The sequence below is a fragment of the Passer domesticus genome, chromosome 4, assembly GCF_036417665.1.
Source record: "Passer domesticus isolate bPasDom1 chromosome 4, bPasDom1.hap1, whole genome shotgun sequence".
NCBI lineage: Eukaryota > Metazoa > Chordata > Aves > Passeriformes > Passeridae > Passer > Passer domesticus.
In genome coordinates this window covers 530,152-555,053 of record NC_087477.1, presented here as the reverse complement: position 1 = coordinate 555,053, position 24,902 = coordinate 530,152, and the positions used below count along the sequence as shown (strand labels likewise).

The 24,902-nt window shown below is 52.0% G+C and overlaps 1 protein-coding gene and 1 long non-coding RNA gene across 2 annotated transcripts; both read left to right on the top strand.

The window, feature by feature from the left end:
- The first annotated feature begins 18,045 nt into the window (after positions 1-18,045).
- On the top strand, positions 18,046-22,324 carry LOC135299800 (uncharacterized). Its single transcript, XM_064419223.1, has 6 exons — positions 18,046-18,434; positions 19,229-19,266; positions 20,641-20,744; positions 21,675-21,813; positions 21,966-22,159; positions 22,264-22,324. The coding sequence occupies exons 1-6, from the start codon at positions 18,359-18,361 to the stop codon at positions 22,322-22,324; spliced, it is 612 nt and encodes a 203-aa protein (XP_064275293.1). The 5' UTR covers positions 18,046-18,358.
- A 1,186-nt stretch (positions 22,325-23,510) lies between these two features.
- LOC135299870 (uncharacterized) lies at positions 23,511-24,889 on the top strand. Its single transcript, XR_010361710.1, has 3 exons — positions 23,511-23,636; positions 23,835-24,004; positions 24,818-24,889. It is a non-coding gene; the product is annotated as an uncharacterized LOC135299870 (long non-coding RNA).
- The last annotated feature ends 13 nt before the right edge of the window (positions 24,890-24,902 follow it).

Genomic DNA, 24,902 nt, shown 5'->3' with positions numbered 1-24,902 from the left:
CTGGCAACCATCAGCAGCTCCAATTACTATGGTCGTTTTCCATGGCAGCCATCACCAGCCACCTGTTGCTATGGTCGGTTTCCAAGGAAAACGTCACCAGACCCCTGTTGCTATGGTCAGATTTCATGGCAACCATCCCCAGCCTCTTGTTGCTATGTCAGGTTCCATGGCAACCATCCCCAGCCCCCCGTTGCTATGGTTAGTTTCCATTGCAGCCATCCCCAGCCCCTAGTTTCTATGGTCGGTTTCCAAGGCAACCATCCCCAGTCCCCTGTTGCTATGGTTGCTTTCCATGGCAACCATCCCCAGCCCCCCGTTGCTTTGGTCTGTATACAAGGAAAACATCACCAGCCCCCTGTTGCTATGGTCAGTTTCCATGGCAACCATCCCCAGCTCCCCGTTGCTATGGTCAGTTTCCATCGCAGCCATACCCAGCCCATTGATTCTGTGGTCGGTTTCCATGGCAACCATCCCCAGCTCCCCATTCCTATGGTCCGTTTCCACGTCGACCACCATTAGTACCCCGTTGCCATGGTAAATCTCCATGGCAACCATCCCCAGCCCACTGATGCTATGGTCAGTTTCTATGGCAGACATCAAAAGCCCCTTGTTCCTATGGTCCGTTTCCTTGGCAGCGATCCATAGCCCCCCGTTGCTATGGTCAGTTTCCATGGCAATCATCCCCAGCCCCCTGTTGTTATGGTCTGTTTCCGTGGCTACCATCACCAGCCCCCTGTTGCTATGATCGGTTACCATGGTAACCATCCCTAGCTCCCTGTTGCTATGGTCAGTTTTCCAGGAAAACATCACCAGCTCCCTGTTCCTATGGTCAGTTTTCAGAGCAACCATCACCTGCCCCCTGTTGATATGGTCTGTTTCCACGGCAACCATCCCCAGCAGCCCGTTGCTATGGTCAGTTTTCATGGCACACATCACCAGCCCACAGTTGCTATGGTCAGTTTCCATAGCAACCATCACCAGCCCCGCGTTGCTATGGTCGGTTTCCATGGCAAGCATCCCAAGCTCCCCGTTGCTATGATCAGTTTCCATGGCAGCCATCCCTAGCCCCCTCTTGCTATGGTCAGTTTCCAAGGAAAACATCACTAGCCCCCTCTTGCTATGGTCAATTTCCATGGCAAACATCCCCAGCCCCCCGTTGCTGTGGTCAGTTTCCACGGCAACCATCACCAGCCCCCTCTTGCTATGGTCCGTTTCCATGGCAACCATCAACACCCCCCAGTTGCTATGATCAATTTACATGGCCACAACCCCCAGCCCCCTCTTGTGGTGGTCAGATTCCATGGCAATCATCCCCAGCCCCCTCTTGCTATGGTCAGTTTCCAAGGAAAACATCTCCAGCCCCCTGCTGCAATGGACAGTTTTCATATCAACCATCACCAGCCCCCCGTTGCTATGGTCAGTTTCCATGGCAACCATCCCCAGCCCCCCGTAGCTATGGTCAGTTTCCACGGCAGCCATCACCAGACCACTGATGCTCTGGTCAGCTTCCATGGCAACCATCCCCACCTCCCCGTTTCTATGGTCAGTTTCCACGTCGACCACCATTAGTACCCCGTTGCTATGGTAAACCTCCATGGTAACCATCCCCAGCCCACTGTTGCTATGGTCAGTTTGCATGGCAGCCATCAAAAGCCCCTTGTTCCTATGGTCAGTTTCCTTGGCAGCGATCCACAGCCCCCTGTTGCTATGGTCAGTTTCCATGGCAATCATCCCCAGCCCCCTGTTGTTATGGTCGGTTTCCGTGGCTACCATCACCAGCCCCCTCTTGCTATGATCGATTTCCATGGTAACCATCACCAGCCCCCTGTTGCTATGGTCAGTTTCCAAGGAAAACGTCTCCAGCCCCCTGTTGCTATGGTCAGTTTTCATGGCAACCATCCCCAGCCTCTTGTTGCTATGGTCGGTTTCCATGACAACCATCCCCAGCCCGCCTTTGCTATTGTCAGCTTTCATGGCAGACATCACCGGCATACTGTTGCTATGGCAAGTATCCATGGCAACCATCCCTAGCTCCCTGTTCCTATGGTCAGTTTTCCAGGAAAACTTCACCAGCCCCCTGTTGCTATGGTCAGTTTTCATAGCAACCATCCCCAGCACCCCATTGCTATGGTCAGTTTCCATGGCAAACATCACCAGCCCTCTTTGCTATGGTCAGTTTCCATGGCAGCCATCCCCAGCCCCCTCTTGCTATGGTCAGTTTCCAAGGAAAACGTCACCAGCCCCCAGTTGCTATGGTCAATTTCCACGGCAACAATCAGCAGCCACCTGTTGCTGTGGTCACTTCCCAATGAAAACATCACTAGCCCCCTCTTGCTATGGTCAGTTTCCATGGCAACCATCCCCAGCCGCCTGTTGCTATGATTAATTTCCACGGCAACCATCACCAGCCCCCTGTTGATACGGTCCGTTTCCATGGCAAGCATCAACACCCCCCAGTTGCTATGATCAATTTACATGGCAACAATCCCCAGCCCACTCTTGCTATGGTCAGTTTCCATGGCAACTATCTCCAGCCCCCTGTTGCAATGGTCAGTTTTCATAGCAACCATCACCAGCCCCCTGATGCTATGGCCAGTTTCCATGGCAACCATTCCCAGCCCCTTCTTACTATGCCAGGTTCCATGGCAACCATCACCAGCCCCCCGTTGCTATGGTCAGTTTCCATGGCTACCATCCCCAGCCCCCAGTTGCCATAGTCACTTTCCATGGCAACCATTCCCAGCCCCTTGTTCCTATGGTCAGTTTCCATGGCAACCATCCCCACCTGCCTGTTGCTATGGTCCGTTTCCAAGGAAAACATCACCAGCTCCCTGCTGCTATGCTCGATTTCCATCTCAGCCATCACCAGCCCCCCGTTGCTATGGTCAGTTTCCATGGCTACCATCCCCAGCCCCCAGTTGCCATAGTCACTTTCCATGGCAACCATTCCCAGCCCCTTGTTCCTATGGTCAGTTTCCATGGCAACCATCCCCACCTGCCTGTTGCTATGGTCCGTTTCCAAGGAAAACATCACCAGCTCCCTGCTGCTATGCTCGATTTCCATGGCAGCCATCACCAGCCCCATGTTGCTATGGTCAGTTTCCACGACAATCATCACCAGACACCTGTTGCTATGGTCAGTTTCCATAGCAATCATCCCCACCCCCCAGATGCTATAGTCAGTTTCCATGGCAACCATCACCATTCACCGTTGCTATGGTCAGTTTCCATGGTAACCATCCGCAGCCCACTGTTGCTATGGTCACTTTCCATGGCAACCATCCCCCGCCCCTTGTTGCTATGATCAGTTTCCATGGCAGCCATCCCCAGCCCCCTGTTGCTATGGTCACTTTCCATGGCAACCATCGCCACCCCCCGTTTCTATGGTCGGTTTCCATGGAAACCATCCCCAGCCCCCTGTTGCTATGGTCGGTTTTCATGGCAACCATCCCCAGCCCCCCGTTGCTATGGTCGGTTTTCACGTCAGTCATCACCAGACCACTGTTGCTATGGTCAGTTTCCATGGCAACCATCCCCAGCTCCCCATTGCTATGGTCGGTTTCCATGGCAGCCATCACCAGCCCCATGTTGCTACGGTCGGTTTCCATGGCAACCATTCCCAGCTCCCCGTTCCTATGGTCAGTTTCCACGGCGACCACCATTAGTACCCCGTTGCTATGGTAAATCTCCATGGCAGCCATCCCCAGCCCACTGTTGCTATGGTCAATTTCCATGGCAGCCATCCCCAGCCCACTGTTGCTATGGTCAATTTCCATGGCAACCATCACCCGCCCCCTCTTGCTATGGTCAGTTTCCAAGGAAAACATCTCCAGCCCCCTGTTGCAATGGACAGTTTTCATATCAAACATCACCAGCCCCCTGTTGCTATTGTCTGTTTCCATGGTAACCATCCCCAGCCCCCAGTTGCTATGGTCAGTTTCCAAGGCAGCCATCACCAGACCACTGATGCTCTGGTCAGTTTCCATGGCAACCATCCCCAGCTCCCCATTGCTATGGTCAGTTTCCACGTCGACCACCATTAGTACCCCGTTGCTATGGTAAATCTCCATGGCAACCATCCCCAGCCCACTGTTGCTATGGTCAGTTTGCATGGCAGCCATCAAAAGCCCCTTGTTCCTATGGTCAGTTTCCTTGGCAGTGATCCTCAGCCCCCCGTTGCTATGGTCAGTTTCTATGGCAACCATCCCCAGCCCCCAGTTGCTATGGTCAGTTTCCATGGCAGCCATCCCCAGCCCCCTGTTGCTATCGCCAGTTTCCATGGCAACCATCCCCAGCTCCCGATTCTATGGTCGGTTTCCATGGCAACCATCCCCAGCCCCCTGTTGCTATGGTCCGTTTCCATGGCAACCATCCCCACCCCCCATTGCTATTCTCGGTTTCCATGTCTACCATCACCAGCCCCTCCTTGCTATGGATAGTTTCCATGGTAACCATCCCCAGCTTCTCGTTGCTATGGTCGGTTTCCATGACAACCATCCTCAGCCCACTGTTGCTATGGTCAGTATCCATGGCAACCATCAATACCCCCCAATTCCGATGGTCAGTTTACATGGCAGCCATCGCCAGCCCCCTGTTGGTATGGTCAGGTTCCATGGCTACCATCACCAGCCCCCTGTTGCTGTGATCAATTTCCATGGCAACAACCCCAGCCCACTCTTGCTCTGGTCAGTTTCCACGGCAATTATCACTAGCCCCCAGTTGCTATGGCCACTTTCCATGGCAACCATCCCCAGCCCCTTGTTACTATGTCAAGATCCATGGCAACCATCACCATTCCCCGTTGCTATAGTCAGTTTCCATGGTAACCATCCGCAGCCCACTGTTGCTATGATCATTTTCCATGGCAACCATCCCCCGTCCCTTGTTGCTATGGTCAGTTTCCATGGCAGCCAACCCCAGACCACTGTTGCTATGGTCAATTTCCATGGCAAACATCACCAGCCCCCTGTTGCTATGATCAGTTTCCATAGCAACCATCCCCAGCTCCCGTCGCTATGGTCAGTTTCCGTGGCAACCATCCCCAGCCCCCTGTTGCTATGGTCAATTTCTATGGCTACCATCACAAACCCCCTGTTGCAATGGTCAGTTTTCATAGCAACCATACCCAGCCCCCTGTTGCTATGGTCAGTTTCCATGGCAAGCATCACCAGGTCTCGTTACTATGGTCGGTTTCCAAGGAAAACGTCACCAGACCCCTGTTGCTATGGTCAGTTTCCATAGCAACCATCACCAGCCCCCGGTTGCCGTGGTCACTTTCCATGGACACCACCCGCAGCCCCCTGTTGCTATGGTCAGTTTCCATGGCAACCATCCCCAGCCCACTGTTGCTATGGTCGGTTTTTATGGCAGCCATCACCAGCCCCATGTTGCTATGCTCAGTTTCCATGGCAACCACGCCCAGCGCCCTCTTGCTATGCTCAGTTTCTATGGCAACCATCACAAATCCCCTATTGCTATGGTCAGTTTCCATGGAAACCATCACCAGCCTCCTGTTGCTATGCTCAGTTTCCATGGCCACCATCTCCAGCCCCCCGTTGCTATGGTCGGTTTCCATGGCAACCATCCCCAGACCTTTTTTGCTATGGTCAGTTTCCATAGCAACCATCCCCAGCCCCCAGTTACTATGGTCTGTTTCCATGGCAACCACCCCCAGCCCCCTCTGGTTGGGGTCAGATTCCATGGCAATCATCCCCAGCCCCCCGTTGCTATGGTCAGTTTCCATGGACACCATCCCCAGCCCCCCTTGCTATGGTCAGTTTCCATGGCAATCATCACCAGACACCTGTTGCTAGGTCAGTTTACATCGCAACCATCACCAGCTTGCCGGTTGCCATGGTCAGTTTCCATGGCAACCATCCCCAGCCCTTTGTTGCTATGGTCAATTTCCATAGCAACCATACCAGCCCCTATTACTATGGTCAGTTTCCATGGCAACCATCCCCAGCCCCCTGTTGCTATGGTCAGTATCCATGGCAGCGACCCCCAGCCCCAAGTTGCTATGGTCTGTTTCCATGGCAACTATCACCAGCCCCCAGTTGCTATGGTCTGTTTCCATGGCAACCATCAACGCCCCCAAGTTGCTATGATCAATTTCCATGGCAACCACCACCAGCCCCCTCTTGTTGTGGTCAGTTTCCATGGCAGCAAACAGGATACCCCTGTTGCTATGGTCGGTTTCCATGGCAGCCATCCCCGGCCCCCCGTTGCTATGGTAAATTTCCATGGAAACCATCCCCAGCCCCCTGTTGCAATGGTCGGATTCCAGGGCAGCCATCACCAACCGCCAGTTGCTATGGTCAGTTTCCATGGCAACCATCCCCAGCCCCCTGTTGCTGTGGTCAGTTTCTATGGCTACCATCTCCAGCCCCCTGTTGCAATGGTCGGATTCCAGGGCAGCCATCACCAGCCCCCAGTTGCTATGGTCAGTTTCCGTGGCAGCCATCACCAGCCTCCTGTTGCTATGGTCGGTTTCCAAGGGAAACGTCACCAGACCCCTGTTGCTATGGTCAGATTTCATGGCAACCATCCCCAGCCTCTTGTTGCTATGTCAGGTTCCATGGCAACCATCGCCAGCCCCCTGTTGCTATGGTCAGTTTCCACGGCAGCCATCCCCAGTGCCCTGTTGCAATGGTCGGTTTCCATGGCAACCATCACCAGCCCCCCGTGTCTATCGTCAGTTTCCATGGTAACCATCCGCAGCCCAATGTTGGTATGGTGAGTTTCCATGGCAACCATCCCCAGCCCTCCGTTGCTATGCTTAGTTTCCATGGCAGCCATCCCCAGCCCCTAGTTACTATGGTCAGTTTCCATGGCAACCATCCCCAGCCCCCCGTTGCTATGGTCGGTTTCCAAGGAAAACATCACCAGCACCCTGTTGCTATGCTCAGTTTCCATGGCAACCACGCCCAGCGCCCTCTTGCTATGGTCAGTTTCTATGGCAACCATCACAAATCCCCTATTGCTATGGTCAGTTTCCATGGAAACCATCACCAGCCTCCTGTTGCTATGATCAGTTTCCATGGCAACCATCACCAGCCCCCCGTTGCTGTGATCAATTTCCATGGCAACCATCAGCAGCCTCGTCTTGCTATGGTCAGTTTCCAAGGAAAACATTTCGAGTCCCCTGTTGCAATGGACAGTTTTTATAGCAACCACCACCAGCCCCCTGTTGCTATTGTCAGTTTTCATAGCAACCATCACCAGCCCCCTGTTGCTATGGTCAGTTTCCATGGCAACCATCCCCAGCCCCCCGTTGCTATGGTCAGTTTCCATCGCAGCCATCCCCAGCCCCTTGTTTCTGTGGTCGGTTTCCATGGCAACCATCCCCAGCCCCCCGTTCCTATGGTCAGTTTTTACAACGACCACAATTAGTACCCCGTTGCTACGGTAAATCTCCATGGAAATCATCCCCAGCCCACTGTTGCTATGGTCAGTTTCCATCGCAGCCATCCCCAGCCCCTTGTTTCTGTGGTCGGTTTCCATGACAACCACCCCCACCCCCTGTTGCTATGGTCAGTTTCCAGAGCAATCATCACCAGACAGCTGTTGCTATGGTCAGTTTCCATTGCAACCATCAGAAGCCCGCCTGTTGCTATGGTCAGTTTCCATCCCAACCATCACCAGCCCGCCTTTTGCTATGGTCAGTTTCCATAGCAACCATCCCCAGCCCCTTGTTGCTATGGTCAGTTTCTATGGCTACCATCACCAGCCCCCCGTTACTATGGTCGGTTTCCATGGACACCATCCCCAGCCCCCCGTTGCTATGGTCGGTTTCCCTGACAACCGCCCCCAGCCCCCCGTTGCAATAGTCAGTTTTCATGGCAGACATCACCAGCCCACTGTTGCTATGGTCGGTTTCCATGGACACCATCCCCAGCCCCCCCTTGCTATGGTCGGTTTCCCTGACAACCGCCCCCAGCCCCCCGTTGCAATAGTCAGTTTTCATGGCAGACATCACCAGCCCACTGTTGCTATGGTCGGTTTCCATGGCAACCATCCCCAGCCCCTTGTTGCTATGGTCAGTTTCTATGGCTACCATCACCAGCCCCCCGTTACCATGGTCGGTTTCCATGGCAGCCATCTCCAGCCCCCTCTTGCTACGGTCAGTTTCCAAGGAAAACATCACCACCCCCTGTTTCTATGTTCAGTTCTCATGGCAGCCATCCCCAGTCCCCTGTTGCTATGGTCGGTTTCCAAGGAAAACGTCACCAGACCCCTGTTGCTATAGTCAGTTTTCATGGTAACCATCACCAGCCTCTTGTTGCTCTGTCAGGTTCCATGGCAACCATCCCCAGCCCCCCACTACTATGGTCGTTTTCCATTACAGACATCACCAGCCCCATGTTGCTATGGTCAGTTTCCATGGCAACAATCCCTAGCCCCGCGTTGGTATGGTCGGTTTCCATGGCAAGCATCCCTAGCGCCCCGTTGCTATGATCAGTTTCTATGGCAGCCATCCCCAGCCCCCTGTTGGCATGGTCAGTTTCCAGGCAAAACGTCACCAGACGCCTGTTGCTATGGTCAGTTTCCACGGCAGCCATCCCCAGCACCCTGTTGCAATGGTCGGTTTCCATGGCAACCATCACCAGACCCCCGTTGCTGTGGTCAGTATCCATGGCAGCGACCCCCAGACCCCTGTTGCTATGGTCAGTTTCCATAGCAACTATCACCAGCCCCCTGTTGCTATGGTCAGTTTCCATGGACACCTTCCCCAGCCCCCTGTTGCTATGGTCACATTCCATGGCAAACATCACCAGCCCACTGGTGCTATGGTCGGTTTCCCTGGCAGCCATCCCCAGCCCCATGTTGCTATGGTCAGTTCCCACGGCAATCATCACCAGACACCTGTTGCTATGGTCCGTTTCCATAGCAACCATCCCCACCCCCCTGTTGCTATGGTCAGTTTCCATCGCAACTATCACGAGCCCGCCAGTTGCTATGGTCAGTTTCCATGGCAACCATCACCAGCTCCCTTTGCTATGGTCGGTTTCCATTGCAACCATCACCAGCCCCATGTTGCTATGGTCGGTTTCCATGGCGACCACAATTTGCCCACCGTTGCTATGGTCCGTTTAGATAGCAACCATCCCCAGACCCCCGTCGGTATGGTCGGTTTCCATGATAACCATCCTCAGACCCCCTGTTGCTATGGTCACTTTCCATGGCAACCACCAAAACCCCGCAGTTGCTACGGCCTGTTTCCATGGCAACCATCCCTAGCTCTCTGCTGCTATGATCAGTTTCCATGGCAACCATCACCAGCCCCCTGTTGCTATGGCCAGATTTCATAGCAGCCATCCCCAGTCCCCTGTTGCTATGATCGGTTTCCATGGCAACCATCCCCAGCCCCCTGTTGCTATGGTGTGTTTCCATGGCAGCCATCCCCAGCCCCTTGTTCCTATGGTCAGTTTCCATGGCAACCATCCCTAGCCCTGCGTTGGTATGGTCGGTTTCCATGGCAAGCATCCCAAGCTCCCCGTTGCTATGGTCAGTTTTCATGGCAACCATCCCCAGCTCCCCATTGCCATGGTCGGTTTCCATGGCAGCCATCACCAGCCCCACGTTGCTACGGTCGGTTTCCATGGCAACCATTCCCGGCCCCCTGTTTCTATGGTCAGTTTCCATGGCAACCATCAACACCCCCCAGTGGCTATGATCAATTTCCATAGCAACAACCCCCAGCCCCCTGTTGCGATGGTCGGTATCCATTGCAGCCATCCCCATCCCCTGTTGCTATGGTCAATTACTATGGCAACCATCACCAGCCCACTGTTGCTATGGTCAGTTTCCATGGCAACCATCCCCAGCACCTTGTTGCTATGGTCTGTTTCCATGGAAGCCGTCCCCAGACCATTATTGCTATGGTCAGCTTCCATGGCAACCATCACCTGCCCCCTCTTGCTGTTGTCAGTTTCCATGGCAACCATCCCCAGCTCCCGTTGCTATGGTCAGTTTCCATGGCAACCATCACCAGCCCCTTGTTGCTGTGGTCAGTTTCCATGGCAACCATCCCCAGCCTCCCGTTGCTATGTCAGGTTTCCATGGCAACCATCCCAAGCTCCCCGTTGCTATGATCAGTTTCCATGGCAACCATCCCCAGCACCCCTCTTGCTATGGTCAGTTTCCAAGGAAAACATCTCCAGCCCCCTGTTGCTATTGTCAGTTTCCACGGCAGCCATCCCCAACCCCCTGTTGGCATGGTCAGTTTCCAAGGAAAACGTCTCCAGCCCCTTGTTGCTATGGTCAGTTTTCATGGCAACCATATCCAGCCTCTTGTTGCTATGGTCGGTTTCCATGACAACCATCCCCAGCCCCTCGTTGCTGTGGTCAGCTTTCATGGCAGACATCACCAGCATACTGTTGCTATGGTCAGTATCCATGGCAACCATCCCTAGCTCCCTGTTGCTATGGTCAGTTTCCAAGGAAAACATCACCGGCCCCCTGTTGCTATGTGTGAGAGTCTGTCCGAAACTTCCCTCATTTTTTGCCTCTCGATCGTCATGAAAGCCAAGACCACCGGAGAAAGGGAAAGATCCTGTTCTGAAAATCCAGGTCTGTCTGGTCCACCAAGCCAGATTATTGCCTACGGGTGTGTTTGCTCAACTCATGGAACACTGCACCCAAGAAGGGGCAGTGTGCTCTCCTTCGCCTGCATCACCTAGCAACGCTAGTGCTGGAATTTCTCCACCCTTCTGACTTGGCTGGACTTTCTCTCTGGAATGACCTTCCTGGAGGTCGCCACAAAAGGACCCTCCACTCACCGTACATCAACCACCGTGACAGATGGACTGAGATGGGAGAAGGTTCTCCCCTCAAGGACTGAGACGTGCGACCCCTACATGGAAAAGCTCCCCTCTTTTGCCAAAAGGACTAAGACTGAAATCCCCACCGTAGGGTGAAGGAAGGCGTGTGTGGGGACCGGAGCAAGTTTTGCAAGCGACCACTGGACCGAGAAGACAATGGTTCCTGCCTACGACATCTGCTGCTGACAACGCCTGCTCCTGATGGACTACTGATGGACTCCTTGTACCCTTTATCAATAGACTATTTTGAAATGGGTCCCCTTCCCCCTTTTCAAAAGGACTATAAAAAAGGTTAGACCTGACTGATACCTTTGAGATCTCCCCTGACGTGAAGACGACAGGCCTCTTCGTCGACCGGACTTCGAGGGACTTTGTCATCCGCACGTCTGGTAGCTATATACCTCCTTGCCCTCTCTCTCTCTTCTTTTTCTTTTCCTTATTCTTTTCCCTTTCTTCTTTCCCCCTTTCTCTAACACATCTTTGCTATGGCTATTTAATAAAAGTACATGTATTTTGATTTTACTGCAAATCCCCTTGTTGTGTCAGTTTTTGCACCCTGAGATCAGTGAAAAAAGAACCTCCACGAATCACGTCCTTAGGACGGATCGTGTCAGCAAGTCACGGGCTGTGCCAAGTTCTGCGTGGAGAACGATCACGTGTGACTCGTTTGCCTCTGGTACACTCTCCTTTTAGTGTTGTTATTACCGTTTGTGTTCTTTTTTCACTGCTCTTTCTAGTAAATTGTTCTTATCTCAACCCGTGATCTTTACCTATTTGTGCTCTTCTCTCCATCCTGCCACAGGGAAAGTGGTGGGGAAGTCAGTGAGGGGCACGTGCTCTGAGGGGTATCAGTGTGAGCACTCAACTAGGGAATACCATTCCTACACTGCAACAATGTGGAAAACTCAGTTTCCTAAGGTACTTTCCTTGGCTAGTCCTACAGGAAAATCAGCCTGCTGAAAAGCAACTGCTGTCATTGAACTGAAAGCCATTCTAGGTGACACCTGTTTTAAAGCACAGATTTAATAAAGTTACACAAGCAGCAAAAATTAAATATTGCCAAATCGTCTTTATAATAATATTTTAAATTATTTTAAAATCCAAGATGGGAGAAACTCCTGTGAATTTTTCCAATGCCACAGTGGCAAATAATACAAATAATGTAAAGCAAATTACAACTGAATATTTTCAGCCCCTAAAAAAAAGTTAAGCAAAACAGCAGAAAGAGCTACATTTCAGCTGCATTTCCAAAGCAGATGGTTGATTTTAATGCTTAAGGCTACAGAAGGGGAAATGAGAGAATCTGTGTGTTGAAAAAAAAAAAACCAAACCATAATGGAACTGTGCACATGCATTCTGCTCCTCCTTGAAACGGGAATTGTCATATTCAAAATATCACTGAAAGTTGAGGCCAAAATTTCAAGCGACTTGATGTCAATCAGCTGTGTTGAATCTTTGAAGAGGGCATTGCTGGTCTGGCTTCACAGGCACCTGAATGAATTATGAACAGAAAATCTGTGTGTTCCAAATTATACTTTCTTGGATAAGTCAGATTTTCCAAAGATTCAACAAACAGGTTTGGGTTTGGTTTATTTTCTCCCTCTAAAAAGAGCTAAAAGAGTTCATGCACTCGCTTAGTCAGGTCAAGGTCCTGAAGGGTCACTCAGCCAGTATTGAGGTCACAGACAGTGGATTCCAGAAAGATGTCCTTGATTTTCAGACTTTTCACAGACAAAATACCAAGAAAGAAAAAATTGAAATCAATTGAATTCAGACTGCTTTGCTCTCCATGAAACCACAAACCCACACTTTACCCTTCTCATTAATACAAACACAGAAACACCGGCAGCCTTGGTTGGCAGAAGATGGAAAACTGTCATTTCCAGACACTCACTGAGAGCAGGCAATGTGAAAGCCCCGCCCTGGGTTTCACAGCCACTCCCCTCCTGTGCCCATCCCTTCAGGGCAGGCCCAGCATCAGGACGAGCTGTGGGAAGAGCTGGTGACAGTGGCAGGTCCCTCTGCCCAGGGCAGAAGGCACAGCACCTCTGCTCCTGGCTGGAACAGGGGCTGTTTGCCCAGCTAGACCTGGTGTCCCAAAAAGAGGAGGGGCCCTGGCCCCAGGGCTCTCCCCAGCCCTGCAAGAGGCCAAGCCACCAGCAGCTCTAGCAGGGCTCTTGCAACTCTTTACTCAAGGAAAAGGAAATCAATTGGTATTTCCCTCACACACTCCCTAGACACTGGTTTCTCTCCCTCCTAATGCCCTTCCCCTTCCCCTTGTGCCCCCCGTGGGTGACACTCCTGTGCTGGGGGCACAGCCAAGGGCCCCTGCAGTCGAGGGCCATGGCAGCAGTGCTGCCTCTTCCACAGGAAATCCTGCTGCAGCTGCCACACCTGCAGCATATCAGATGCCAAAGGCAGAGCGGGCAGCAGGAGCATCTGCTCTCTCACAGGACCATGCCCTCAATCTTCCTATCCAAACATCTGGATACACAGTGACTCCACAGCCCGAGGTAATCCAATCGGGGACACTCCCCTCTGATGTTCCAGCCCAGAAGGTAGAACTAATTTCAGTCACCCGAGCTTTGGAACTGAGTAGAGCAAAATGAGTTAACATTTGAACTGATTCATTATACACTTTTGGAGTGCTACGGGTACATGGGATTTCTGGAAAGAAAGGGACCTTTTGACCTCTCAAGGCACATCAATCAAAAATGGAAAAGAAATCTTGGACACACTTGAAAGTATCCAGAAACCAGAGGAAGTTGCCATCAGGCAGTGCAGAGCACACCAAGTGGATAGGACCAAATTTGAATTGGGGAAACATTTAGCCAACGAGGCTGCAGAAAAAGACATGTTAGAAAACAAAGCTTTATCTTTAATACCCTTGCCAGAGATACCTCTCCCAGTAGAAAAAACAGAGTATAATGCTAGGGACTGTCAATTAAGTGAAACTGTAGAAGCGTGATTTGATCCACAAGGCTAGGCACTTATCCCAGCTGGGCAAAGAGTAGTCCCAGAATCACTCCTCTGCGAAAAAATGGATTGCAAACACAAAGCTACTCATTGGAGTATTGAAAAACTCTTGAAACATTTGCAAAAATCTGTAATTGGGTCTGAAATGGCTCAGATTGTACAATCAAGACTCCAAAAGTGTATAGTTTGTAAAAGAGACAACTGTAGCACAGCTTGCAATGTAGTGCTAAGAGCCATAAAATCTGGAGATGTTCCAAGGGAATAATGCCTGATGGATTTCATTGAATTTCTCAGAAAATGGGGGTATCAATCCCTCCTACATCTGGTGGATACCTTTTCTGGGTGGCCAGAAGACTTCCCTTGTCATACCAACCAATCTAGGGAAGTGGCTAAAATACTGTTGAATCAAATAATACCTAGATTTGGGGTACCTTTGGGAATGTCATAGATAGAGGTTCCCACTTTCTTGCAGAAGGGGTACAAGAGGTTAGGAAAGCCTTGGGAATAGCTTGGGATCTTCATGCTCCTTACAGGCCCCAAGCTAGTGGCAAAGGAGAGAGAATGAATTACACAATCCAATTGAACTTGGGTAGAATACGTCAGGAAATCTCCTTGACATGGTTCCAAGCCTTACCCATGGCTCTGCTTTGAATCAGGATTCAGACATGGGGCACCAGCAAAATCTGGCCCTGTAAGCTGCTGTATGGTTGACCCTACCAAGTACCACACATTTCAGGAAACACACACATATAAGGAGAGGTTGATTTGAATAATTACCTCATTTCTCTCAGCAAAACTTTACAGGACTTACAGCGAGCAGTGGCGATCTCCAGACCAACAGGACTGGACATAGCAGTGAACAAGTTCCAACCAAGAGCTTGGGTGTACTTGAAAGGCTGGGGAAACTGCTCTGCTACAGCCAAAGCAGGACCTTCCCGAGTTCTGCAGACAATATTGCTGCATTGAAACAGACAGGGTAAAATTGGGGGTACACTGTGAGCAAGGGTGCTCACAGTGTAACGGAATCAAAAGAGCCAAAGCCTCTTAGCTCAAGAAAACATGTATTTGGGATTTGAAGAAATCCTTGTAAAAATCTTTGCACTTTGTAACATCAGCTGAGCCTGCCCCCAGCCTGGCTGATGGGACCCTGTCAGCAAAGGAAGTGCAGGAAGCCTGGAGAGGAGGCAGCGGTGCTTGAGGAGGCTCTGTGCCCTGCCAGCTCAGCACAGGACTGGGAATCCAACCACCTGACTCCTGCACTCCGTGGGAGCATTCCCTTCCTGGCCAGGCTGCGCTGAAGCCGTGCTGTGCCTGGCGCTGTCCCTGTCCCTGGCGCTGTGCGTGCCGCACGGACAGTCCCGTTTGTGGCTCCGCACTGCCCGAGGCTCTCCCCCCTCACACAGGGCCCCGCCCCGCCCCGGGCGCCCCCTGGCGGCTGCCCGGCCCCGCCCGCCCCGCGCAGGCGCGCTCCCTGCCCATGGCGCCGCCCAGCGGCAGCCGCCCCTCCCTGCAGGCCCGGGCCGGGGTCGGGCCCTGCTGCTCGTCCTGGCCCTCGGCTCCCTTCTTTCCAGAGAGAGGAAGGCTCCAAAGGAAGCGTTTGCCAGCTGTGGCCCTCTGCTTTACTCTGTGGGGCCGAACGTCTCCCCTGAAGGTGGCCCTGGTGCGTCCATGAGCGCTGGTGCAGGAAAAGGCCCCTTCCTTCTGCCGCCAGCCGTCATCAGTGGCTCAAAAGCAGCACCCAGCTCTGGAAGGAGAAACAGCCCGTGGCACAGTGGTGCCATCCCTGCCCAGACGGGGCTTTCTGCCACAGCAGCAGCAGCAGCAGCAGGGCTTGCCTTGGCTTCACCTGGAAAGCCAGAAGCCTCTGTAAGTCAGCAGGTTGCCAGGCTGCATCAGCTCCTGGTGGGGATGAATCCTGCTAGCTCTGACCATTTCCAAAAGGTTATAAAGGCAGCAGTACAGACATACATGCAGAGCAACCAGCATCCCATAAATGTGTAAAACTGTGTGGGTTTTGTGGCATTCTTAGGGCTGTCATGCTGACGGTGCCTCCTGCACAGCTTGTGTGCCATGCCATTGCTGGGCCAGCCTTGTCCCCAAGCTGTCACCCCCAGACTCGTTCTCTGGCTGCTGTTGCATCTCAAAGCACGATTGCCCAATTGCTGAGTTCCAGCTCTCAGGCTGGAGCACCAACCCGTGCTGTTGCATGTGAACGAATGGTCTGTGTCCACTTCATTGTGCTGGCAGAAGCCACTTTTGCTGAGACATAGGACATAGAAAGTAGAGGAAAAAATCAGTTGGGAACTCTTGTATCAAAAATCAAGGTGACTGTGACATTGTGGAGAGGGAGAGAGAATGATGCATCTGACTCCACCTTATCAGAAAGCTAATTAATTACTTTGTTATAACATACTATATACATTGCATCTAAACTGAATCTGCCACACACTCACCCTTGCTCACAGCTGCACAGAACTGCATCCACTCTGATTCTCTCGTGACTGTCTCGTGACAGTCCCAACACACACATTCTCGTGGCCCTGATAGGCCAAGGGAACAAAACATCCTCACTTTGGGTAAACAATCTCCATATTGCATTCTACTTTGGCACAACACAGTCATAAGGATTGTCTTTTCTCTTTCTCTGATGTTCAGAAAATGTGAAACCCGGAAATATTCCTGGGAAGAATTGTGCCTTGCTTTTCTCTGTGAAGAGAATATGGCAACACTCTTGGGCTGGGCGCAGGCTGCTGGAGCTTTCTGTTGCTTTCCTTTGAGGAAACAGCAGTGTTTTGTGAATGGTGGGCAGAAAACGGTATGCCTGGCTCTGGGGAATGTTTTGTAAGCAGTGCATGTTTGAAACTATTCCCTGATCTCTAGCCTGGAGGAAATTAGGGTCACCCAGCAACATCTTAAAGCTTCAGGATTATGACACCAGTAAGGCACAAATGTGGGGTGTGCAGATCCACAGGCATTCCTCATCTAATCAGACATTTCTTGAGAATTGTCCTGACTTCCAGTGTGACATGGAGACGGAATTTGCATCAGGACAATATGCAGCCTCCCAGCTGTCACATGTGGTGTCTGACCAGCTGCTCTCTCCACTCCACTTGCTGGGCTCATGCCAGAGGTGGTCCTGGGGCTGGGAAACACCTGGACTTGTGTAGAGCCCTTCCAAAATGCTGCCATGGCTGCAAGAGCAGGCAAACAGCAAAAGCCCAGATCTTTCTCCGTTCTTTTTAGTTTTTAACTGAGACCTGGTGGTTTTTCCAGGCACTTTCTGTTTGTGCTCAGGAAGGTATTTTTAGGAGGGAGGAAAAAAAATTGGTTTCAAGGGCAGAGGAGAGGAGGGGGAAGGAAGCTTCTGAACTTTGGAAAGCTTTGGTTGCTCTGTTTTCCTGAGCCTGCCTTGCTAAGGTGTGCCCACCAGCTGAGCTATTTGGTCTCTGCCTCATAACTCCCTTTTAGGTGGGACTTTCCCATTTTGGTGGTTTTCCTCCCCCCACCAGCTTCTACATTGTCCCACATTGGGATTTAAGGTTCTTTTCCTTCCTTCTGTGTGTCCATTGGAGTCAGATCCCTGTGACTGCCAGATGCATACTGCAGGGAAGCTGCCAGAAGTGAGGCACAGGCCCCAAAGGCTTCTTTGAGGTGCTGTAATTGTGCAGCAGCAGTGTGCTGTGTGTGCAGCAGGTTGGTTACTTGGCTTTTTCCCCCCACTTAGGTGTCATTCTTCCTTCAGCAAGCCCTACAGTTTGCTGGTTGATGTTAGCCATGCAGCAAATGGGTGGGAATGACAGGCATTCCAGCTGAGTGAACTCTCCAGGATATTAGCAAAGCACAATTTCATCCACAGCATATAAGCAAATGTTCTTGGTTTTAATCAGAAGCACTGCTGGGCAAAAGGGCACATTGCCTTTGGCTTCCTCACATGCTGGCTCTTTCTGAGTGTTCAGCTTGGCATACAGGGTGAATGGGCTTGGTGCCTGTTCTGTGTTACTCTGGGATCCTTTGAGCTGTGGGTTATGGATTGCAAGGGGGTTTTGTGCTGCTTTGGGGCAGAGGAGAACTTTCTGGGCTTTTCTGTTGTGTTAGCTGTAGGGAAGGTTTGGTTGCCTTGCATGAACTCACAGAGCAAGCCAGAGCAGCTGCTATTGTGATGTCAGCAGAGGGCTGCCACGTCACAGCGTTGTCACCAGGAGGTTTTCCTGGTGCCCACAAGGCCTCAGCGTCCAGAGCAGCTCTTGGCGTGCTCCTTGCAGGAGGATCACCTCGTCTGAGCTGTTCTCAGATTACGGCCGGTGTTCCTTTTGTCTCTGTATTTTCTTGCACAGTCCTTGGACTGGTGCAAGTGTCCTGTTTTACCCCTTTTTTACTTGCACAGTCTCAGGACTCGTGCAAGTGTCCTTTTTTTCCCCTTTTTACTTGCACAGTCTCAGGACTCATGCAAGTGTCCTGTTTTTCCCCTTTTTACTTGCACAGTCCCAGGACTTGTGCAAGTGGGGTTTTTTTCCATTTTTGTTTCCTGGCCTACGGACTCGAGCAGCCCTGCTCAAAGGATGGAGCGAGTCCGTAGAGCAGTCAGCAGCGCCTTTTCATTGGCGGCTTCTCGGAAAGCTTTTCTTCGTTTGGCTGGTAAATAGAAGTTTTTTTTTCCCTTTGGGGCAGCACGTTGGGACACAAATGGCATAAAGATGCCATATGTTTGGTAAAGCTCCTGTCAAGAGCTTCAGCTGGAGAAGGGGATGTCTCTTGCCCAGCAGGGTGTAGGAACCTCCAAAATGCAGACTGGGAGAGCCTTGCATGCATCCTTCTAAAAACTGTGCAGGTCTCTGCAGAACTGAGGAAAAGCATCTTTGGATTGCATTCAATACTTAAAGGATGTGCCAGTCTAACTGGACCCCCTCTGTGTGCTCCAAGAGCCATTGGCTCTGCGCTGCAGGGCAAACTGCCGAGCACTTTGTGTGTGCTCCTGAAGCCCAGAGCTGGGCCTGTGCTGTGTCCCAACAGAACTGCAAGTGCTGAGAGGGGTTTGGTGGAAGCTTTTGTAGGGAATTGTTTACAGCAACTGTGTGGGACATGCTTCATGCAATTTACAAAACAAAAAAACAAGTCCAGGAAAGAGAGGAGAAAAAAGCTGCTTTAGCTGTAGGCTGGACAATGAGCTCCAATGTAGGCACTGCCTGCTAAGGAACAATTTGCATCTTCACGGCCAAGTTTCTAGTTCCTTAGTGGCAAAGCTGAGCAAAAGGTAGACACAGCCTAGGGTATTGGCCTGCAGTCTTGCTTGCTGTGTTAAAGAAGTGCTGCTCCTGGAGGGATGTTGTGAAAGGAGAATGCTTTCTGCTTGGGGGGACTTGTTCTGTGGGATTCCTCAGCACAAAGAGTTTTCTAACAGCACCTGGTTCATTTTCCCTTGCCCCCGGCAGCTCGCCTCAGAGGTGGAAGGAGTCCAGCGCGCGCTTCGGTGAGTGGGACGGGCACCCTTGACATTCCTGGTGTCTGAGGAGTGTGGAGAAAGCTGTGGGCTTGGCCTGTTGCAGTAGAGTGCCAGCCTGGCAAGCTGAAAGAAAGGCCACATCAGCGCCTGTATGAACACTACCAGAAGGATTCCATCCCTTTCCTCCTTTTCCACTGAAGAGGTTTTAACTAATGGAAGTCAAGCTTTGCAGGCAGGAGGCTGCATGCTGATTGTAGCCAGCCTGAAATATCTCCTGCAGAAACATGCACAATCCTGTCTAAACATTAGCCTTATCAGCCCTTTTTAATTGAGTTTTAATGCCTGAGCATCTCACTTTTACCCAAATTCATGACTTGTGCTTAGGACAGCTGGGAATAGAGCTCAGGAGAAATCAGGCTCTAAATGACAGGTTACTCCCTGTCCCTCACACTGCTGCCTGTCTGCAGAGCACCACAGCAGCAGCAGAACCTCCTCTGGCTCGCTCTCTTCCTCCAGAGGCTAAAGGGGACACAAAGGACAACAAACCTCCAGGCGTTGTCAGTCCAGGGCCTGAGCATCCTACAGCAATCAGTGGCAGCTTTGGTTGGTTGAGTGCAAAGCTTTGGGGCAGTGCAGAGCTGCAAGTTTCTGAGCAGACAGCCCTTGCCCTTTGAGGCTGAGGATGCTGTGGGCTGGAGTCCTGCCATGAGCTCGCACTTCAGCCCAGCCACTGACCCATGAGAAATGGCATCTGAAAATTGACATGCAGGCATCATTTTCCTGGCATTCTCACAGGGACTGTGAACTTCCCTTGGTGTCAGAGAAGCGGTAGCATGATGTCCTTTAGTGCTACTGGTGTGGAAGTCAGCCCCTCTGTGCACAGAGTCTGTGCAGGCTCCCTGCTGTCAGCAGAGAGAGGTCCCCAGGTGCAGTTCACAGCCTTGTGGGGTGCCGAGGAGCCGCTGTTGCCTGCAGGGACCCACCCCTCTCCACGCCCTATCTAGGTAGCTACAGGCACTGCTTCCACTGCCTCCTTAACTTTGACATGACCCAAGTGTGTTGAAAAGACTCCTGAGCAGCTCTGCATGGCAGAGACAAAATCTGTCTGTGAAGGGCTGGAATGCAGTTCCTGTTGGCTGCTCTTGAAGGCCTGAAATCCTGAGGGGAAGCCAGTTGAGCAGAGCTGAGCAGAGAAATGTTCCCTGCTTCTATTCAGACACTTCCAGAGCAACTCCAGGGTTAGTTGGGACATAAACACCACATCAATACCACATAAACAGCCCCACACAACAGCTTTTGTCTTCAGGAGGGCTGCTGCTTGCTGCTTCTAGCAGCTCTCAGGAGCCAACTTCCTTGCTCCTGATTGCTTGTTTGTGCTTTTTCCCTGCCTATTCCTTGCAGGTCCCGCGAGGAGAGGATCTTGCCAGTCAGGACTCCTGGGCCCAGACAGGAAAGGCGGAGCGGCAGGAGAGCACGGACAGAGTGCACGGTGCCCAGGAGTTCAGGTGTGTGTTGAGCTTTCTCGCTTTCTCTGAGCAGGGGTGGGCATTGCTGGGCTTTAGGAGGCCCAGTGTCAAAGAACAAATTTGGCTTTCTCATTGTTGACTTGCTCAGCACAGATGAGGGAAGGCAGCCCAGGGCAGGTCTGGCTGCTGAGCAACCTAGAGCACAGCTGCTTTCTGGGACTCACTCCTTAAACCCTGACAAAAAGCATTCCTAACTAGACCAGAGTAAAAGCAAGGGAGGGTCAGGCTGGGCTTAAGGAGAGCACAGCATTGACCTGCAAAGGCAGTCATGCAGCAGAACAAGTGTCTCAGAGAGCTTGGGCAGATTCCAGCCCTAGACATTCCAAAGCCCCAGCTGGATGGGGCCTTGAGCAGCCTGTCCAGATGCTGACCCCAAGTGCTTGGAACTGAAGACTGGGCTAGAGGCTTCCTGGGATCTCTGCCAGCCTAACCATCCTTTGATAATTGGATTGGAAAATCGTCCCCACCTCCTGCCCAAGCTATGGCTTGCAGGCTCTTTCCTTGTTTCACTAGTGAAAGCAAGAGTAATTGTGGCAGTACTCATCTAGACTTAGCAAGCATGTCTTAGCCAAAGAAGAACTTTTACAAGTCCAGTATCCACTGTAATCAGAAAGGAGTGTAAGAGCTAGCAGGCAGGAAGCTGTTACGCTGAGAGTACCTGAGCTTTCTGGAAGTGTTCTGTGGCTTCTGGAAGCTTGTTTGACTTCCTCAGCGGTGACTCCTTCACCTGCAGGAACAACAAAGAGAGATGCTGGTCTAGGGAGGGAATTGCAGCATTCTCTTGAGGTGGAAGTAGAGGGCTGTTGGAAGCCCCTGAGACTGCCTTGTGTGGGACATGGTATGCAGTCCTGGTCTTGCAAGGAGACTGTGTTGCAATTAAAGGCTTGTTTGTCTGTCTGCTTGCCGTAGGTGGAAGGAGTTGGCTGCATTTGAGAGAAAGCGCCACTCCTCACTAGAGAGGGTGTCTGAAGTGGCAGCACCGACAGCGGAGGAATGGCAGCCTCAGAGGGATCTGCTGAAGGAAGCGGTTCCTCTGGCAGTGCCAAAGGTACGCTCACCTTGTTCCTAGGCAGCACTTGTGGGAGAAGGATTTGTCCTAGCAAGACTCCCCCAAATGCTGCTTCTGGCAGTAAGCCAAGACCGAGCCTGTGTTGTTGTTGTTGTTGTTCCTCTTGAAAAATGGTGCCCCCCCACTGCCAGGTTTTCCGCCGGCAGCGGCCAGCCCACAGGGGCCTGGAGAAGCTGCTGCAGGAGTTCTCCCGCCAAGGGCACACCCTGTCCCAGGTGTGCAGAGAGAAGGCGGTGCTGGCGCAAGAGAACGCTGCCCTGGAAGCCCGACTGGCAGCCACGGAGCGGGACCTGCGAGGCCTTTCAGAGCAGCTGGCAGAGGCCAGGTAAAGGCAGGGAGGAGACCCTGGGTGGGACATTACTGAAGGTCTGTAGTTACAAAGGTGGTGAGCATTATGCCAGGATTTACTGCCTGCTGTGTGCTCTCCAGATGTTTCTTGGGCAGAGAAGCAAAGAGATACGAGCAAAAAGGGAAGGATACTGTGATGTGAATATTACTTTTCTGCCAGCTCAAGCTCTCAAAGCTTTTTTTGGGTGCCTGCTTGGGACCCCTTGCACATTCCTGTGACTAGTGCAAAGCAAGCCAACTTGGCACTCAGTTGAGGACCAGGGACACTGTGCAGATGTTTGCTGAATCCAGAAGTTTCCCTCTGGTTTTGCTTTCTCCTTCAGTGCATCTGACCATCAATCTTTTCTTGCCAAGTTGTTTGACACGGGGTTTTTGGAATTCAAGGCTCTTAGATGTGAATGATGTGAGTAGGACGCTGATACTTCAGGTGAAGCTGGAGGGTCATGCTGAAAATCTTGAGAGCCTGCAGAGCTGACTCTTGTGAAGGATGGTGCAGAACCTAGAACTACTTACAAACAGCAGCAGCAGCAGAAGGGAAAGGTCTTGTGACTTCTTGACAGTGTCTGGGGATTCTTGCTGAGCACTGATTCTTAACCACTTGTCCAGTCACCTCTGTAACCTGTCAAGGATCTTTTTGGCTGATCCTTCTTCCTTTTTAAAGAGTGCCCAGATATTTGGGCACTGCTGGCTTAGTTAGCCAAAAATAAAGGTAGCAAGTGGTCTTGTTCATCCAATTCCAGTAATTTAATTGGCCGGATATCTGTCCCTCCTCCTAGAGAGTTCTTGTGCAGATAGAAACCTACTTCTGGTTTCCTACTCATGCTGCTAGAAGCCAGAGGTTTTGCTATATGGTTTGGTGAATTCCTTTAGTCCCTTTTACTTAGAGAGTGCCTGGCCAACAAAGTACCTATACGTCCACTATGAATGGCATGAAGCATTGAGGAGTCAGCCAGGAGAGCCCTGTTCTGTCCTGCACCTGCGGAGTGACTTGGAAGTGCTGATGAGATCAGGGCTGTGAGCAGAGGCTGGGCTTTTGTCCCTTTGCAGATACTTGGTGGGCACACCCGTGTGTGATAGGTCAGGCAACAGCAATTTCAGCTTTGGTTGCTGAGACCAAACTGAGCTGGGCTAGGTCATGAGGAAAGGCTGCCCAGTCACCTGGAGGGGCCTGCTTTGCTATGTAAAGTGGCAAGATAGTCCTGCTGTATCTGAGTTTCCATGCAAGCCATTTTGTGTACTAAGGTGTAGGGATCTTAAAGCACATCTTACTGGAGAAGCTGCCCCTGTGTGCCAGGAGCAATTGCTCTTCATCTTCACGCCTTGTAGGTCAGAGAAGGAGAGCCTGCAAAGCAGCCTGCTGGAGGCTGAGCAGCACATATGGGAGCTGGAGATGGCCAGGAGCCCTGTGGAAGCCCAAGTGCACAGGGCCAGGCAGGCCAAGGAGGCGATACTGGGTGAGAGCCTGGTGCGCTTTGTTTCTGCTGGTGGCCCTGCCCCGTGCAGTGGCTGCGAAGGCAGCTCTGTGCCCAGGGCTTCTGAGCAGTGAAGCAGCTGAGGGCAGGTCCCTCCTTGCCTGAAACTGGAAGGGCTTAAGGCCAGCAGATTGCTCTGCTTGTGGAGTGTCTGACTGCTGCCGTGTGTCATGTTTGCAGAGGATGTGAGGGGCCTTCGTTGTGAGCTGCTGGCTGTAAGAGCTCTCAGCCAGCAGCAATGTGAAGACATGGCTGAACAGCTCCGCTGGGCACAAGAACAGTGCTGCAAGGCTCTGAGACTCTGGCAATCTGCCCAGGAAGAGGAAAAAAGGAACCTCATGCAAAAACTGGTAAGAAACAAGAGGCCCCTGAAGATTTCAGGCAGGTTTGGTGGGCTGGGTCAGCAGAAGAGCAGCCTGAGTATGTGACATGGCCACAAGCATCTGCTGTAGGCCAGACGTTGCTGGGCCAGGCAGCAGGGGCCTTCAAGGGCTCATACTTGAAGGCCTGTGAAGAGCCAGAGGACAATGCTGGGACAGTATATGCAGCCACAGGTTGAGGATGGGCATCAGCCAAGTTCCCCAGGAGGCTGGGTGGTCGCCACCCAAAGCATGGCAGCGAAGGGGCAGGATCTTCCCCACAGCCTTGTGCCATGCAGCAGGCAGCTGCTGACCTTGCTGCCAACTGCAGTCCCAGCAACTGGGTTCCTTGCTTTCTGTCCTCCCATGGTGGACAGATGTCTTTGGGCCTGAATCATACGCAAGAGGCCCCGTGCTGCTGGTATTTCAGCTGGTGGCCTGCCTTGTGACTGGATCATGGAGGCGCTGGCCTCATCCTCATCCTGCAGTCCATGTGCAGCTCTTCCTTGATCAAAGGGCAGGGGGAATGTGAGCACAGAGCCTCTGAGAACAGGCAGAAATGCTGAGGAGAGAGGGGCTAGAAAACAGGCAGCCATGAGAGCAGGGAAGGAAGGTGGCATCTCCTTCCTTCCACCTGCTGACACTCCCTCTACATTTTGGGTTAGAACAGCATTGCTGGAGGGCACAAAGTCATGACTCGTGCACTTTCCAGGTGGGGGGGTTGTTGGAGGGATGAAGCTTCCATTTCTCTCTATGGGGAGCATTGCTTGGACTTCATCAGGAATTGTCTGTTCCCCTGATCAGGAGAGACAACTGGAAGAGCAGCATGTGGAGGCACGGAAGCAGCTGGAGGAACGGGCAAACTTCCTGGCGGAGGTACAGAGGGAGC

Bases quoted from the DNA above. Each gene is read 5' to 3' on its own strand.
- LOC135299800 (XM_064419223.1), top strand. From the start codon at position 18,359: ATGGAGCGAGTCCGTAGAGCAGTCAGCAGCGCCTTTTCATTGGCGGCT. The intron at 21,814-21,965 runs GTACGCTCACCT...CCCCACTGCCAG, and splicing joins TTCCTCTGGCAGTGCCAAAG to GTTTTCCGCCGGCAGCGGCC. The intron at 22,160-22,263 runs GTAAAGGCAGGG...TGTGCTCTCCAG, and splicing joins GAGCAGCTGGCAGAGGCCAG to ATGTTTCTTGGGCAGAGAAG.